This window comes from Malaclemys terrapin, chromosome 2, assembly GCF_027887155.1.
Source record: "Malaclemys terrapin pileata isolate rMalTer1 chromosome 2, rMalTer1.hap1, whole genome shotgun sequence".
Lineage (NCBI taxonomy): Eukaryota > Metazoa > Chordata > Testudines > Emydidae > Malaclemys > Malaclemys terrapin.
This window is the reverse complement of record NC_071506.1, coordinates 178,219,323-178,236,824: the sequence shown is the minus strand read 5'-3', so window position 1 is coordinate 178,236,824 and position 17,502 is coordinate 178,219,323. Positions and strand designations below refer to the sequence as shown.

The 17,502-nt window shown below is 37.3% G+C and overlaps 1 protein-coding gene across 2 annotated transcripts in view; it reads right to left on the bottom strand.

Annotated features, from left to right (window-relative positions):
- Positions 1–1,238: 1,238 nt before the first annotated feature.
- TMEM245 (transmembrane protein 245) overlaps positions 1,239–17,502 on the bottom strand; it is a 138,304-nt gene continuing 122,040 nt past the window's right edge. For both annotated transcript variants that reach the window (XM_054018802.1, XM_054018803.1), the window contains 4 exons: positions 14,751–14,851; positions 12,501–12,675; positions 8,268–8,462; positions 1,239–7,808 (listed from right to left, as the gene is read on the bottom strand). In XM_054018802.1, the coding sequence (XP_053874777.1) occupies positions 7,763–7,808; positions 8,268–8,462; positions 12,501–12,675; positions 14,751–14,851 (517 nt within the window). In that variant the 3' untranslated portion in view covers positions 1,239–7,762. The remainder of the gene's footprint in view (positions 7,809–8,267; positions 8,463–12,500; positions 12,676–14,750; positions 14,852–17,502) is intronic.

Genomic DNA, 17,502 nt, shown 5'->3' with positions numbered 1-17,502 from the left:
TGTGGACAGCCATTGTCAGTAGAAGACTTTTTAGGATTCTCAAGTGTTAGGTCCTTATACGGTAACTGTAAAAAGGACTGGTGCCCAATAAGAACGTACCAACTTAACTACTTGTATCTTTTAAAAAGATGATGTAATTCAACAATAAGCTACATTTGGCACACTTTTCCCATTTTCATTACATAATTTAGCTCAATGCTGTCAGCTCAAATAGCTTTTGGGTGAGATTTTCCTTGAGAACAATTTTTATTTTAAGTTAGAAATTACAGTATGCAGAGCAAATACAAAAGATAGGTCATTGAAAAGAGATATGGTTCAAGGAGATCTTCTGATGCACCAAATATTTTCAGCATTTGACAAATTCCTCAGTAGTGGGTCTTCCTCTTGAATATTTTGGTCACACGTATCCAGAGTTGATCATACTCCTTTGGCACCAAAAGGCTGGTTGTCAACTGGGCCAAATTAATCTGTGGTATAATTTACTATAGTGTGAACTACTGAGTCAGTAAATCCCTCTGGTTATATTAGCAAATTGCCCTCCAACCAGCAAAAAACACCTTGGGTTCACAGGTTGTGATCCACTTCCTATAGAACCTGGTTCCAAAATGTAATATAAATAAGAGGTCTCACAATAGCATAGTATACTTTTGATTATTGAATACAAACATTTATTTGTACTGGTTCCTAAATAAAAGGCGATGGGTTAGCACTGATCGTGGACACTTCCCTCGCATGGACACATACGAGAAAATAATAGACTGGTTTTAGTCATCTGAAAAAATCATTTTAAGGTCTTCTCAGTAACTGAGCACACTACTCTGTTCACGGCATACTGTAATTTGGGAACCTTTTGAAGACAGCTTAATTGGAAGATGTTACATTTGCTAAAAAGGTCTGTATCAAATACATATAACCATACACTACTGGCCTTACCAAGTTGGAATACTGCAAGCTTAAACTTCAGCCTTCACATCTGTTTTAAAGATGAGAACAACCGCAAAAGGCTGTATTTGACCATTTCTGTTTTATGGTCATTTGAAATGCTCTAAAATTGTGCTTTGTGATACCAGTTTACTATAATTTCTGTTCCCTATAAGAAATCATACTGAAAACACCATTAGAGAGAGCATGAACTGCTGCTAAGCATCAACTATTAGTCTCCAGGGCATCCAGTAGTTACTGTACTGTACCTATTTGGACAATTACATCCAGGAATCCACTCAAATTTACCATTATGCTTATTCAGTTCAACTATGCTTTTATTCAACCATTAACAAAGATCCAGACTTTTTTTTAAACATTCAGCGCAGATTTTTATTTCAAAACATATTAAACATTATGTTTACAAAGGACTATGACGCGCATACAATACTGTGTTAAAAGCTTTTAATAGCTGCTACAGGAAACCTATTTGCTAGGAAACAAAATGTTCTGAGTAGTCAAAAATAAATTAAGTTTTTAAATAATTATTCAGTCAGTTCAAGAGTTCTTACCAATAGCAACTGATATTTCTGTTGTTCCACCATAGACAGGCACAGGGGTTATCTTTTCAAACTATTATACACGCAGTAACAATTATAAATTACCAGTTCAGGTATTATTACTTTGGAATGCAATTCTTATTCTGACGATGTATCACGTTAATTTACACACAAATTTGTCACGACAATGGGCAGTAGAAGTTCCTTCTCCAAATCCCACAAATAACTTAAAATTGGAGTGCACACCTCAAGTCAGGCACAATAACCGATTCTTTGTAATTCAACACATCTGTGGTGACATTAACCAAACTAGTCTTAGAATCCAATATTATACAGTTTCTTTGGATTTAGTTTTAGCCAAACTAACATATACAGAAAAGAAGTTATGCTGCCCTCCTTTCAAAACACCAAATATTGGTGAGTACATATATGCTAATTGCTTAGCTCTTACTCAGTTCAAAAACAAAAACAAAAAAAAGTCTTAACTTTCACTGAATGCTGCAGAGTAACATTTTATTACATTTTTAAAAAGGTGAACATTTGACTGAATTTAATGCATGTGAAATAAATCAGACTGACGACACTGAAGACATCCATCCCCAGAGCAAGTCAGTCATGAGCAGTAAGAAAGCAATAATCTTCACTGACACTGCTTTGACAAGGTACTTCTAGAAGAGAGGTGCTCTGGGCTGAGACGAGCAGCAAAGAGGCCAACTGTGGTGGTTTTATTTATTATTCCAGCACTAAGGCCTGGATGTCAATTTGTTTTTTCATTGAACAGACTTTTGTTCTGATGTAACTCTGTATCCTGCTGTTACATTGTGACTATGTCAAAGCCTTGTGCAGGGAATGAAAATTACTTTTACTAGAAGTCTAAGACTTGTTATAGTTCACCCTCATCCAGTGACTAAAACAAAACACCAAAAACAACCTCCCCCCCCCCCCACACACACACAAGACTGGACTCAGTAAAACAACAACAGTTTTAAATTCAACATACTGAAAACCCATCCGAACCATAAAATGAATGCGGTATTCCACTGGAAAGGTGTCAGATCTATTTTCCTCTTCCACCTGCTTTAATTCCAACATGATTCTAAATGCTGCCATCTTCAGTACTAGAATATAAGCACTTAAGCATGTGCTTAAGTCCATCACTATTTAGGGCAGCACTGAAACACACACATGGCTTTAATACAGACTTCAATGGGATTTGCTCTAGAGAGAAATGCTTTCCTGAGTCAGACCGACTGCTGTAGCAGCATACCCTCTGAATCTTGGAACCTATTTTACAAAAGGCATAAAGCAATAATCTCCAATTCTAGTAATTCATAAATACCAGATACTAAAATGTCATTCTATAAGTGAGGGAGGAAAAAAGAGTAACAACATTTGGGGATTTGAAAGCCTGATATTTCATGACCTATTAAGGCTAGAAGTGCTCTGGTGGACCAGTGCAACTACTTTCAGGACCAATAGGCTCTAAATTCTGGTTCTTGAGCTGTTACTAGAAAGACTGGTGTTGACTAGTTTTGTACCGCTATTACATCAGAACAGTTTATTTAGTCACTTGATCAGATATTTGCTAGTTTCTCCCCAGGCTCTTTACCTATTTATTGTATGCCATACATAGACCGTTCCAGAAAATGTTTCTCTCTACTATATACACTGGCAACACATTTTATTCCTAGGAATCACAAAAGAAAGTTTGTCAGTTACAAATAATTTGAAGAAAAGCAGACTATGTTCATATGTATACACTTAAAAAAACCTAATGTGGAATCCTTGAATATCCTCATTACTTCTGATTTTTAAAAACACTTAGCTCATTTTTCACGCTTCATAAAATACCTGCTTTACCTTCATAAAATACTTGTACACATTCATCATAAAGCATGAAGGAACCTGACTAAAACTGACAGTAAGAAACAATGCCCGATTGATTAAATCCACATGACTTTAAAAACTATAGGCTATTTTATTTCACAGAAAACTTGGGAATGAAAGGGGAATTGCATTGTTACATTCTGTAATTCACTGGAGTGCCCAAAGAGGAAGAGAAAATACTGTTTTTATTCTCATATAAGAAACCAAATAAGAGAAGTGAGTTCTGGAGAAGATCCATCTGTAGGTTTAAGGCATGTCAACTGTAACTAGAAGAGTGGAAACCATTATTCTTTCTTTTAAGACTACAGGCTTCCCTGAAACGGTCTACAGAAAATTAAATGTTGTCGTCGATATTAACCATAAAGTCTTCTAACTTTAATTTAAAAAAATACACATCTTTAATGCAAATGTATTAAAAAAAGTATAGTCTATATTCACAGTAGTTACCATAAGTCCAGCATTGTGCTCTGGAGTGAGAGTGTCTGCACCTAAGCAGACATATCACACACAATACAAACAGTCTATATATGTATGAAGGCAATGGTGGGCCATTCTGCCACTCAGGGACGTGAAGTGCCATCTTGGACACTTGCATCATGGTGTCCTTCCAGCCTCACTGTATTAAGTCTACTGGGGAGACAGCCTTATAAGTAGTCTAGTGACCCTACTGCTAGGGATTAGCACTGCAGCAATTTTTTTTTTTTAAGGAGATGAAGAGTTTAACCCTAACTGTGGACCAAATTTTCGTTTACATTTTTTACAAAGGTGTTACTGTTGAATTTAGGCTCCGTCTTTTTAATAGAGGATTTAACATTTTTGCCATATTAACTTTTTTTTTGGAAATTAAGATAAACATACTAAATGCTAACACTGGAGACAGCAGTAAAATTTTCTACAATTTTTTTTATTGCAGTCTGCAGTTTTGTAAAATATTACTGTTTCCTAATCCAATAATCATTAACTAAAATTCATGTGCCTAAACACTCCAATTTAATAAAAAAAGGAGGAAATAAATCTACTGAAATGTATGCTAAAAACCATTAGTACCATAGAGCTATTGATAACTTTGTACTTAGGATAAACCTAATGTGCTAGAAAAAACATGACAGCATCATGGCTGACACACCTTATGTTGTCATCATTATTTCATTGCTGAGTACCATCTCATGACAACCAATAAAAATATAAGCATTCCTTTAACAACTCATTAACATGACTGATTTTGTACTTGCACACACAGTGTTTACTTTGACTATTATTCTAAATCAAGCCTCATTGTGATAGAGGCTATAAATATGGCGTAGAGGGAGGGCCCTATTCAGAATGCCACTGCACAAAGAAGGGTCTATAAATCATTTTTCCTGGGATCGATAACTATGTTAAAAATTACTCAAAGATGTTTCTTTTCATACAAAGTATCATATTCAGAATTGTTTTTTCTTCCCATCCCCTTTGCTCCCCTTTTTTAAAAGAACAACATGGATAAAATTAGTTTGGTAATTTTTAAGTTGCTGGAAAGTTGATTAAAAAAACCCATTTCAGATGTATGTTTCCAGAAATGAAAATGGATGTTAAAAATGAAAATGTGCAGGTCATTAGATCCTAGTGACAATTTATTTTTTGAACACTAACAAACATTCCGTTAAAAACATACTTTTCCATAAGGCATCGATATGTAAAGTTTCTGATTTTTTACATTTGTTAAGTAAGCATGTGGGTGATTGAGTATTTTGACATGGTAATTTTAAAAGCAGAGTTGACTCATTACTATATGGTCATTGAGCCTCATGCCTCAAAGGGACATGAGACACAGTCTTTATTCCTCAGATATAGACATGGCACAAAGTCTGGGATCTTAAATCTAGGTTTACTGTGGATTTACAGCTTTATTGTGTTATTAATGGCAAATATTAGTTGACGTTGGAGACTGGAAGCCTCAAGTATTTGTTTTAAAAAAAACCGCATGCATAAAAACAAATAGACAATGCGTATCGTATCAATGCTATACACACTGATTGATTTTTTTCACATTGGGAAAGGAACATTTCAAAATAGCAACAACATGTCTTCTCAGTTTATTAATTTTTTTTTGCTATTATTGAAGATACTTGTGTTTGAAAAAGAACTCTCCTCCCATAGCAGCGATTCTTCTCTGTGATTATAGTAAAGAAATCAGCCTTTGTTTATGACAACACTATCTGGTAGCATGGAAATGACTGACATCACAAATTCAGTAATACAAGGTTATGAAAGATCAGGTTAGATGTGAACATGCTATCTAATGTAGAAAACACTTAACACAATCTTTAATAGTGAGCAAAAAGCAGGAAGAGAAAAGTGTAAAAATATTAAAGCTTATGGATTCTTGTTAATTGTATATATTTTAAGCATTTTTCTCTCAAGTGACAACCCTTTTCAAAAGTTGCCTGGGTACACCATGACCTGATTAACCAAAACAGATATGCAATGCTGCTCAGCATGGTAGCATACACTAACATAACAGAACGTAGCAATTTCCATGAGTCTATCATTCATATACTGGTCTGTATACTACAGGAATATTGATACTCTTAGTGAGATCCTGACTTTTTCTATAATTGTCATTTATGAAACAAAATGATGTTGAATAATGTAAAGGGTCTAACTTTGTTCCACAGAAGCAAGGAAATTCAAAGTTAGGGCAGTTACTCCATCCAGAACTACACATATTGTGCCCATGCATTGCAGCACACTGAACTGATCTCAAAACACTGCAATACATAGGGCACAAAGGATCCAGTCTTAGAAATATTATCTATAAATACATGTACAGTCACATCAAAAAACTAGTAGCGATCTATAACAACCTCTCTCACTTGGGTCTATGATATGGACAGATTTGTACTATAGCTGTTTTATAATGCAAGGAGAGCTGAAGTGCAAGACATGGCCTGTATTTTGTATAAATCAGAGAAGAAGAAACCCTGTCATAAATTCAAGGTAGAGTCAATCAGGAATTGAATGGTTTTGCTCTGGTATTAAAAAAAGAAAAGAAAACCATATCACCTACATAGCAGCTTATTTATTGTACCTGGTGCCTGATGATCTGAGTGTATTCTTTGACCAAGTATTTGGGGTAAAAATTTTTGCTCGCTGTATCCGTCTTTTGAGTCTAAGAACTTACACAAAAATAATTTAATTACTTTTTTGGTGCCAATAAACCACTATTTCAAACCTGCATCAATAACCAAGGTATGAAAAGCCTTCAGTGCCACTAAAACTGCAATTTAAAGCCAACTACAGTTTGGGGGAAGGGAAAAGAAAAAGAAAAAAGAAAAAAAAAGCTCTAGTGTACTTCAATTTGGTGCCCAGGACAAGACGACATTTTAGGAATTTGAGATCTCTGCTTGTCTTGTGCTTTTCCCCTTCCCCCATCATCTCTCACCTTCTTGATTATGATTTCTCAATAAATGAGAATAAAAAAAAATTGTGCGAACACAATCATTCAGCATCTTCCAAATACTGTAATTAGATATGGTAATCCAATATTACTTCTGCCTGGAAATATTTAAGTCCTTTGGTTAAATTTGGCAAGAATCCATTGGGACTTCGTGTACATCATCTTACTGAGACCCTGGTGCATTAAATTAAGCTTTATCAATAAACCAAAACAGAACTAAGTTTAACTGCAAAAGTGAACTCAAGGATTAAACTGTTTTTACAAATACTCCTATTCCACGTGAGGATAACCGATACTTAACACAATCTGCAAGTGGAAGCATCACTCCCTGACAGTATAAACACTATTAGTGTACCATAAATAAGCTTCAAGTGTTATTAATTGAATGGTGACTGTCACACCTCTCAAAAGAAATGCTTTGAGAAGCAGCAGATAATTATACTATATTTTCTTTTTAATAGCAGGTGCTTCACACCTTTAAAAGTTTTAGCATCTCTACAAGTAAATACACCCTTAGATCAACTAAAGATTTCATCAACAAAAGACTTGGGGGTTTAACTTGTTTAAAATTACTATAAGTCTAATAATGCAAACATCCAAAGAAATAAAAGCCAAGTTAGTCATTTCAGCAGATGGCAACCTTGATTCAGTGGATATTACTTGTCCTTCTTAAGATCTTTGTATGAAGAAAAAAAATCTACATACAAGGCATCTGAACTTTAAGTCTATGTGTTAATATGCAAAGTGATGGGAAGCAGACAGTCTCTGTTGCAAAGGCAAAGTGCTTAATAATGTAAGGCCAGCAGATGTGAGGGTTTGTTTTAAACTGTGCTTCACTATGAGCTGTCACTAGGCACAGCTGGAAGAGGGACAGAAGGCCACGACTGTTCTGAACTCTATCCAGGTAGAAGAGTGTGACAACTTCATGTTGATCAGGTGCAAGATGGTGTAAATCTCACTCTGTGGCCATTTTAATCTCTTCAGGATTCTCTCTAGATGGCCTGAAAGAAAATATTCACTTACTAAGGGAGAGCAAACAAAGGGAAGAGGATTATGAAATGCATAGTTGCAAGATTACCGTATATTGTGAGACTGCATAAACAAACATAATTGCAAAACTAGACAGAAGTTTGCCATGGGACCTATTCTTTATTTTCTGTTCATCTGAGTAGCCCCCATTGGAGATATCGGTTTTATACGTATGAGTAAAATGCAGGATCAAGCCCACAATCGCTAATCTTGCCCCCTTATGTTATTTATATCAATGGTTGCAGTCACATTCTTTACACTGCTTTGGAAACCACAATCCACCCCCTAGTTTTTATTTCTAGAGTATTATAGAAAAACAAGTTCTTCCTAAAACCCTTTCGCAAACCCACAATGAATAGTTTTCTATTTATAATAAGTTTGTTTTTACACGGTCTGTGATTCACTCCACATCACACTAATCTATTACTTACTGATATATCTGCAGAGGCCATGGTGTTTGTGATGGGGTGGGAACTGAATTTGTTGGACTCACTAACATGGCACTGTATATGTTAGAGGCAACCACCAGTATACAAAGCAGTATGGGTCCTATGATCGCGCCTTCCAATCCTAGGTAATATGCTCCACCAGCTACTGCGAGGCCTGTCAGGTAGGGATGGCCACCTCTGGAATTACAGCATAAGGAGAATAAGTTACTATAGAGCAATATTTTATAACCGCAAATATCATTATTTATGGAAATGTGGATTGATTAGCAAATGTTATTTAGCATATCAAACTGATGGAACTACAGATTGCTATAAATGTTGCGAGTACAAACATTCCTGTATTATTAATTAGTATTTGATCTTGGTAATGTCCACAATGCAGTAGAAACTTTCCACATATTGTAGAAGGAACAGTCTCTGTTACAAGTAGTTGCCTCTAGGTAGGCTTCAGATTTCAAAATGAAATGCTCAAGGCTAATCATAAAACACAATCTTTGTAAAGATTTTTGAATGACAATTTATAAGATGGCTGGCAACATGTGTCTTCATGTAACCTCTAATTACTAAACGATGACATGTCATGTGTGCCCTAAACTGTACGCACGCTAACAAAAGTAGTTTGTAGATTCACAACATTTCATATTCTCTCATTGGAATTCGTTTTTATTTGCAGAATGGTAATGGGTAAACGAATGAAAATATCGTAAAGCCATTTAGGAAACACAGGCTTGGGAGCAGCCTAATAACTCCTCTCAAAGACTGTAGCAAGTATCTCAAAGACGATGCCCTTATGTATTAAGGCCTAGCTCTCACCCCATCACTGTTCTATACAGCAATACTAAAGCTGCCATTCAAAATACTGCCAATACTAAAGCCCTGCTTCACTAAGGAAATCCTACAGCAGAAGAAGCCAACACTCCATATAAAAGATGGCAAATGAGCCACTTGCAGGGAGGTAACCACATGATTAAAGACTTGGCACGATCCCACACACAAATGTACGATGGAAAGGCATCCATGAGTACAGCTGGGTTAGAGAAAAAGGAGGAATATCTGATTATTTTCAAAAAGTTTCCTTTTAAATTCAAAATTAAGCTGAAACTTGAAATTAAAACTTGCTCCATAGTTGTTTAAAAAGAGGAGGGGAAATTTCAAACACATCTAAAAACATCAGGGAAAAAATTATTCAAAATTTCAAAACTTTCTACCACTCCTAGTAAAAAAACAACCCCCCCCCAACTAGTTAATCTAGCATCTAGAAACCACTCCTAAGTGATGTGTCCTAAAGAGATGATTAAAAATGGGTCAAAATGAGAATATTTCATCTGTTCCTCCCACCACTGCCATACTTTAGGAGTTCAAATTAAATGGAACAGTTCCAAAGCACAAAACTAAAACCCAACCAACAGTATTATGCAAAAAACAAAACCTAGCCTGCTGTGCATACTTACAGCACATAAGCTAGCATACTGACAATAAATAAGGAATTGTGTGGAGAAGCTTGCAGTAAAATAAGTAGTACACATTTTGAGGGGTGGTTTTGGAACTGAATACAAGGGAATGAGAATATTGGCTAGTCAGGCAGAGCTCTGGCGGTTGCTGTCAAACTTCTACACAAAGCACCAAAGACTCACCACAGTCCCGACTTATGCCACCTGCACTATTGCTGTTCTGATCTTTGTCACTACTGCACAGAGTGGGAGCTCAAAACATAACACAACTCAGCTTCACTTGTGACATAAATCAGATCTAATACGCAGCAGGGGCAGGAGTAGATAATTTGATTATGAGAGGGTGTGATTTAGACAGACCTTTTGTTACCCTCATTAAAAAAAAGTGAACTTGTGACTAATTGCTGAATACTTTAACTCTGTAAATTTTTTCAACGGTTGTGTCAACTTTAATTCTTTTGGTCCAGGTTGTTAAATTACATAGGCAGCTGCTGCAACAAGTTGCCTGATGAGATACAACTAATATCAGTTTATACATTTAGAAAACCCTGCATAACCCAATTATAACTATTTCTAATGCACTTAATCGAATCTACAATGCAGCAGAGTGTTTTTGTTTTATTTAATGGGAACAGTAGGGTTTCTTCTCTAACCCTTAGTAAATTCATCTCTATCAGAGGCATTTTATAGGCAGTAAACAGAGCCATCTCATTACAGCTGAAAAAATTCTAATGACTAAATGGAAGAATGAGGTGATTGGCGTTTTAATGACCACTGTCCCTACAAGCATAAATAATCTATCATTGGAGAACCGTAGTAATTTATACTTCACTTACTGGAACAAATTCATGAGAAAAGCAACCAGTGCAATAGTTTGAAGAAACTTAAGACTACGTATATTTTCAAGGACCAGTTCTCTCTGCACAGTATCATTACCTGGCCCAGTTGGATGAGACCAAAAGATTTTAAGACTACGGCAAATCTGGTCTTCCCAGATAATAGAAATAAGCAGTCTACCTAATGCTTTGATTTGATGAACATCCCTAGGTCCATTATAATAAAAATTAAGCTGTTCCAGCATCTGGCTAAAATAATTTTAGAGTTATACTAGATATGCAATTACTCCTAAAGGCAGAGACAGCAGCAGTGCCTAAGAACATATTTTTATATCTGTACATCACTACAAGGTTGTGACTATTCCTTGCAGATGCGGACCTCAACCAGAGTTATTTTTGTCACCTCCAGACTAGATCACTGCAACGAGCTCTAATTGGAAAGTTGAAAGTTTCAGCTGCCTGCTTATTATTCTGGATGCAACTGAAGGGTTTGGATTTGACCCTACATAGGTTTGGAGTTTCTCTTCTCTCTCAACAGTTGAAATCAGATGGAAGATCAAGCTGTTAGGGCCATGTTTTAAAAGGTATTTAGGTGCCTCAAGTTGCAGATAGGTGCGTAGTGGGACTTCTAACAGCATGTAGGTTCTGAACTCCTACAATGGGGGCTAGGTGCCTATCTGTATCTTTAGGAATCTAAATACCTTTAAAAATCTGACTTGTAGTCCCTAGATTTTTACATCTGGTGGTTAGTGCCAGAACATTCTTAAGGAAAGCCCCAAACTCTGGTATGCCTACTTAAGAACATGAGAATGGCCATACTGTGTCAGAAGAAAGGTCCATCCAGCCCAGCATCCTGTTCACCGACAGCGACCAATGCCAGGTGCCCCAGGGAGAGTGAACCCAACAGGCAATGATCAAGTGATCTCTCTGCTGCCATCCATCTCCACCCTCTGAAAGACAGAGGCTAGGGACACCATTCCTTACCCAGCCTGGTTAACAGCCATTAATGGACTTAATCTCCATGAATTTACCTAGTTCTCTTTTAAACCCTGTTCTAGTCTTAGCCTTCACAACCTCCTCAGGCAAGGAGTTCCACAGGTTGACTGTGCATTGTGTGAAGAACTTCCTTTTATTTGTTTTAAGCCTGCTGCCCATTAAGAACTAGGGGCCACCAAATAAAATTATATTATGTGAACAAGTAAATAACTTTTCCTTATTCACTTTCTCCACACCACTCATGATTTTATATACCTCTATCATATCCCCCCTTAGTCTCCTCTTTTCCAAGCTGAAAAGTCCTAGCCTCTTTAATCGCTCCTCAGATGGGACCCATTCAAAACCCCTAATCATTTTAGTTGCCCTTCTCTGAACCTTTTCTAATACCGGTATATCTTTTTTGAGATGAGGCAACCACACCTGTATGCAGTACAGATCATAATTCAACCTCCACATGAAGGGAGTTTGGAAGAAATGTTCACTATGGACTGATTAATCCATAGTTGCCTACTACTGGGTTTCTTGTGCCTTCCTCTGAAGCATCTCGTACTGGCCATTCTAGAATGAAGGTACTGGACTAGATGGACCATTGGTCTGATACAGGAACATAGGAATTGCCATATATACTGTATTTGTTTCCATTCTGCTCAAGCAAAGCCAGAGTTGGCTGACTTTCAGGGTATGATGTAAGACTTAAACATGCAGACTACTGCTGACTGGTTGGGTAGAGAGGAGAGTGTTGTGGTACTACTGACATTCTGAAAAGTAAGATTGTTATTAATTATTATTATTATATGGTTTCAATAAACCTGTTCATGTGGTTAAAACACTGGAAACACCACTATAGTTTGGACAAAAGTTAATTAAGACAAGAATGTGATCCAACATAAAAAAAATAGCATGCTTTGAGAGGTCTTCAGTGAGACACTTACCCTGATATATCGGAGTAGATTGCTGTGTCTACAAAGTACGTTGGCAACAGGTGAAAAACCAAGAGCAAAATGGCTTTGCATCCTTCTCCTTGGGTGAGCCACAGATCTAGAATTGCAGGTATAGCTGCCCAGTATGTTCCCAGAAATGGAACAGCTCCAAGGATTGCTGCCAATGCTAACATAATAGAGTACACCGTAAGTCAGAAGTTAGGAAGGAGAGATCAGAAAACATATTTTACAAAAAATACTTCGGGTCAGATTCTGCCACTTTTACTGTGCAAATAGCCACATTTAAATCAATGGGACCACTTGGAATAAGGCACAAAAAAAAGTTGCAGATCAGGCCTTTGGAGTATACAACTCTTCCTTTTTTTGGTTATTACGCCTTCTCCAAAATTCTGATACCTAAATTCTTTCCATATCAAAAATGTTTGATTGTGACATAAAAATGGACGTGAATAAAAAAAACAAGCAGGAGAAGCAGTCTTTTCAACCCAAGGTAGAAACTTCTATTTTACTCCTGGGGAAATTCTGAATTGTGCAGTGGTGCAGAATTTTGCAGAAATTAACGTTGTGTGCGCAGAATTTCCTTTCCCCCCCACAGAAATGGGCTGCAGCACTGCTGGCTACCACTAGGGGCCACTAGACCCAGCAGAGCCCAGCTCACACACAGAAGACACTGCTGGGGGGAGGGGGATAGAGCTAAAGGGTTCCTGACAGCTGCAGTTCCCAGCACACTCTGAGGGACGGAAAGGGTAGTGCTTAGGAAACTCCATGCAAGCCTAGGACTGAGCATCAGACTGTTTCTCCCTCTGGATCCCTGAACTTGGGGGGGGGGAAGGGTATTTGGGCAAGGGGGGCCCCCCGGGGCTGGGCTCTTGGGGGAGGGAGAGGGTTCAGATGTATTGGCTTGGGGGCAGGGGAGGCACGCAGCTGGGCTCTGGGCAGGGGAAGGGAGCAGAGAAACAGGAACTGGGTTGTCAGACATTTCTTTAACTCTCTACTTCTGGGGGAATCTTTGTGTGTGTCTGTATTGTTACAGACATTCTTACTGACAGGTATTTTGAAATAAATCACAAAAATAATTGAAATTGGAGTGATTATATAGTGTTATTTTGACAAATAAACATTGTAGAATTGTGCAGCATTTTAAAATATTGTGCACAGAATTTTACTTTTTGGCACAGAATGCCCCCAGGAGTACTATTTATACACCAATACAGTTGTGATCAGAAATATGGAAATTTAAAAAAAAATATTTATATTTTTATTATAGACAGGGCTCGTAAAGCTACCTGTTATTATGGTTGCCCAACACTTCCCTTTTTTAAAGGCCGTTTTCAGTTGCTTAGAACTTTGCTAAACTTTAATCATTTCCACTGAAATTTTACATGTCATGCCATCTGCCTGTCTCAGGTGGGCCTCCGCGTCCCCCGCCTCCTTTAATAAAAGCTTCAGCATTTCCAAGAATGAGGCTAGGAAAAAATTCTTTGAACAGCTCTACCATCCCATGCTTTAGAGCAGGGACTGGAAATCTGTCAGGGATGTGGCAAATTTGACTGACCTGTAAGTCTTTGAAAAGTAGAGATTTCAGAGAATGTAGGTGCTTAAAAGAAAAAAAAAAAAAGGATTCTGTCCTCACTGAGCATGCTCCAGACTCTTACAGCTGCTAATGTTAGATGGGGCATGCGCCAACGCAACAGAGTAAGCGAGCATGCTTCATTCCCTCACAGCTTGTGTGCGTGTTAGTGAGAGACAGGCTTTTGCATATGCCATCCTCACAGACCACATGCTCTCTCTAGCCCAGGGCTACAGGAGCAAAGACAGACTTTCCCCATTGCGGCTGCTCCAGGCTGGAGTGGGGCCAGGCAATGGCGCCGACAACAAAAAGCCTCCCTTCTCCTGTGCTCTTAATGACAACCCCCAAATGGCACTCTCAAACCGTGGCAAAGGAAGCAGTCTTATTGCAGAAGGGTCAGAAACTGGACTGTTGGAGGGAAAGGAGTAGATTAGGACAAGATGTCTGATGAGCCTAGGAACGCACAACAAACCTTAGTTCTGGCATTTCCTTACTTCTGAGTGCTTGAATTTGAAATCTTAAAGTTCTTTTAGCATAGTTTGCATGTGTAATTATTAATATTTCAAACAAAGGTCTTTATACGGGCAATATTTAATCACTACTGCCACTGCACAATAAAAGGATACATAGCTACCATCAGTAAAATAAATAACATTTGTTTTGGTTCTTACCTGATGGTATGAAGACAATATTAATTCCAAATATGGTGTGAGTGAGCCAGGTGTACAGTCCATAGAACCCAGCCATTTTGAGAGAAGCATCAAACACACCTCTAGAATGATCAAAGGAACCCAATTAAACTACTGATTACAAAAGTGGGGGAAATATCAAAACACATGTCCAAGTGCATCATACTACTAGTGAAGTAAGTTACTTGGTTCAATTCTAATGATGAATAAATTATCCATTTATTCCCTATGCCAAAGGATGCGTTCAACTCAAAGTGGATTTTTTTGATTTGCCAAAATTTTCACAGTTGTCAGATTCTGTTAAACCCAGAATGATTCCCCCCCCCCCAATTTTTTCTAAACTGCCTGCAAGCTGAAGATTCAGTTATTCACACAGCTCTACTTATTAGCTTTATGTGTCTTCCCTTGCTAATCATCATCTACATCATCTCTCTGCTGGGGTTTAAGACCCCAATGATTTCAACTTCCTCCTGCTATCCTCTCCCTGCTGCCACCTGACTCCCACATATTAGGAGCTGTATAATGTATCAAATGTTTTTGTAGGAATTTATGTATATCTAGTAATTTAAAATGCACCTATGTGAAGCTGTGGGTATACATACACAACTTAAAAATTAGGACTAATGTCTCAAATATGAAATCCTCAAACACACCTAAACTAGAAGCTCGTCATCCAACACAAAACATTCAGCCACTTGCCCAGAAAAGACATGGCAGAGGAAAAAATAAAAAAAAGTTTTGCCCAGTGACCTGAAAGTTAACAAATTCAGATCAATATGGGTGGCAGGGTGGGGAGGGAGTGGTTTGCAACGTTGTTGATCTCATTTGCCATAGTACCACATGGGGAAAGCATAGTCTGAAATAAAATATTTCGTGTCCTGGTTAATGCAAAATATACAATATATTTTAAGTTATGCTAGAAGGAAACAGCTCAAATCTTTACAAAGAAAAACAATTACATTAAGCAAGCTAAATGTCAGAGCTTGTGTAAAAACTTCAAAATATTAAGATACTATCATATTTCAACTATCAGATAAAACAATCAGCATTATTTCTGCACTCTCCTTTTCTATTACATTGAATGCAATATGCCAGTTTTCGCTACAAAAGTTTAAAGAATATAATTTTCTTGTAATGACAGTGTTTACAGAACTAGTTCTGTTTTTAATTACTTACACTATCAAAATAAATCATATATTTTTTCTGACACTTCAGATAAGTTCTGCTCTGATTAACTGAAATTCCTGTTTTTTTTACCCACTAGCTTCTCAAAACAAGTGTTAGTTTAAACCCTGTAAACAATTGCGTCTGTAGTTGGTTTCCATGTCCAAGATCTTTAGATCAGTGACTTAGGTTTTGGTGAGGAAAGCCTTCACAGTTGCTCACAAAGAGGTAGTGCTACATATGTACCACCAAGCCCGGAAGGAAGGAATAAAATACCATTTCAGCTATACCTACCTATACCGGGCTCTCCTACCGGTAACACTAAGAATTTGTCTCTTCCCTCCCATCTTCGCCTAATCCCTAAGCTCTTGACAAAGTAGTTTCCTCCTCTGTCAGGCCCTTCTAGCTCCTGAACCATCCCAAGGCGTTCCCTTCTAATGATGAAGCAAACCCTTCTTCTCTATAATAAGAATCGGGGTCTGCAACCATTAAGTGAGGCACCTAATTGGGGAAGTGAATTTTTTTTTAAATTGCTATATAACTTGTCAGGAGCCTTCAAAATAAGAAAAATCATAATTAGGAGGATTACGTTACGCTTTAATACTTAAACATTGGTTGTGGGAACCCAAGTTTCAGTATGGGTTAATATAAAACTTTTAAATCCTCAGGTTTATACTGTCCTTTGAAACTGAATATGAGCTGCTACACAAATAAAGTTGAGGTTAATATGTCTAGCCAAAAAAAATCACTGAAAAGTATCCCCACAGTGTCTCTCTGCTTACTCTCTCTTAGAAGATGCTTGTATACTTTGCCAAAATTAGCATGATACATGTCTCCAAAGAGATTTTTGAGAGTGGATGGATATTAGTTTTCAGTTTATGAGCTCTGGCTTGAGGCAGATGTCTGAGGTACCAACCTCACTTGAAATTAAACTGTTCCATCTACAGCTACTTGAAAGAGGTTTTTGGGTACTCAGTCACTTAAAATTTCCCCATAGCCTATGAAAGAAGAGAGGACTGTCCTACTGTGATAAATGCAATAGTAAACAGAAACAACTCCATGAGCCAAAAAAACCCTTTGGATTTCTAAATATAACTGTGTATTAGAAAACAATTGCAAATCTGCTTTCGGCACACAGGAAAGCACTGGAAATAGAGGATCAAATTCATTTTAATAACAAAGTGAAATCTGTAAGAACTGCATCCACTTATGCCCTGCACTCGGATATTAAAATAAAGGCATTTCAGACATGTCTTTTATAATTAGCAATAGCTAATATATTTTCTTAGTATGCCAGCGTTACAATGAGTATGTAATCTGCAAAGATCACTAAGAACTAATCTCAGTGAGACCATAAAAAAAATCATCACTACATATCTTTAGAGCTGCGTATTTACTTAGATAAGTTATTTTTGTTAATTACTTATTGATAATGCAGTAGGCAGAGCTTTTAAGTAAGTCTGATAGTGTTTACACTGATAAGCCAATTATTCATTATGCATGTGCCATTAGAATAATAAAACCCAGGAAATTGACTGGACAAGCTTAAATTTGTTACACTCAAAACTTC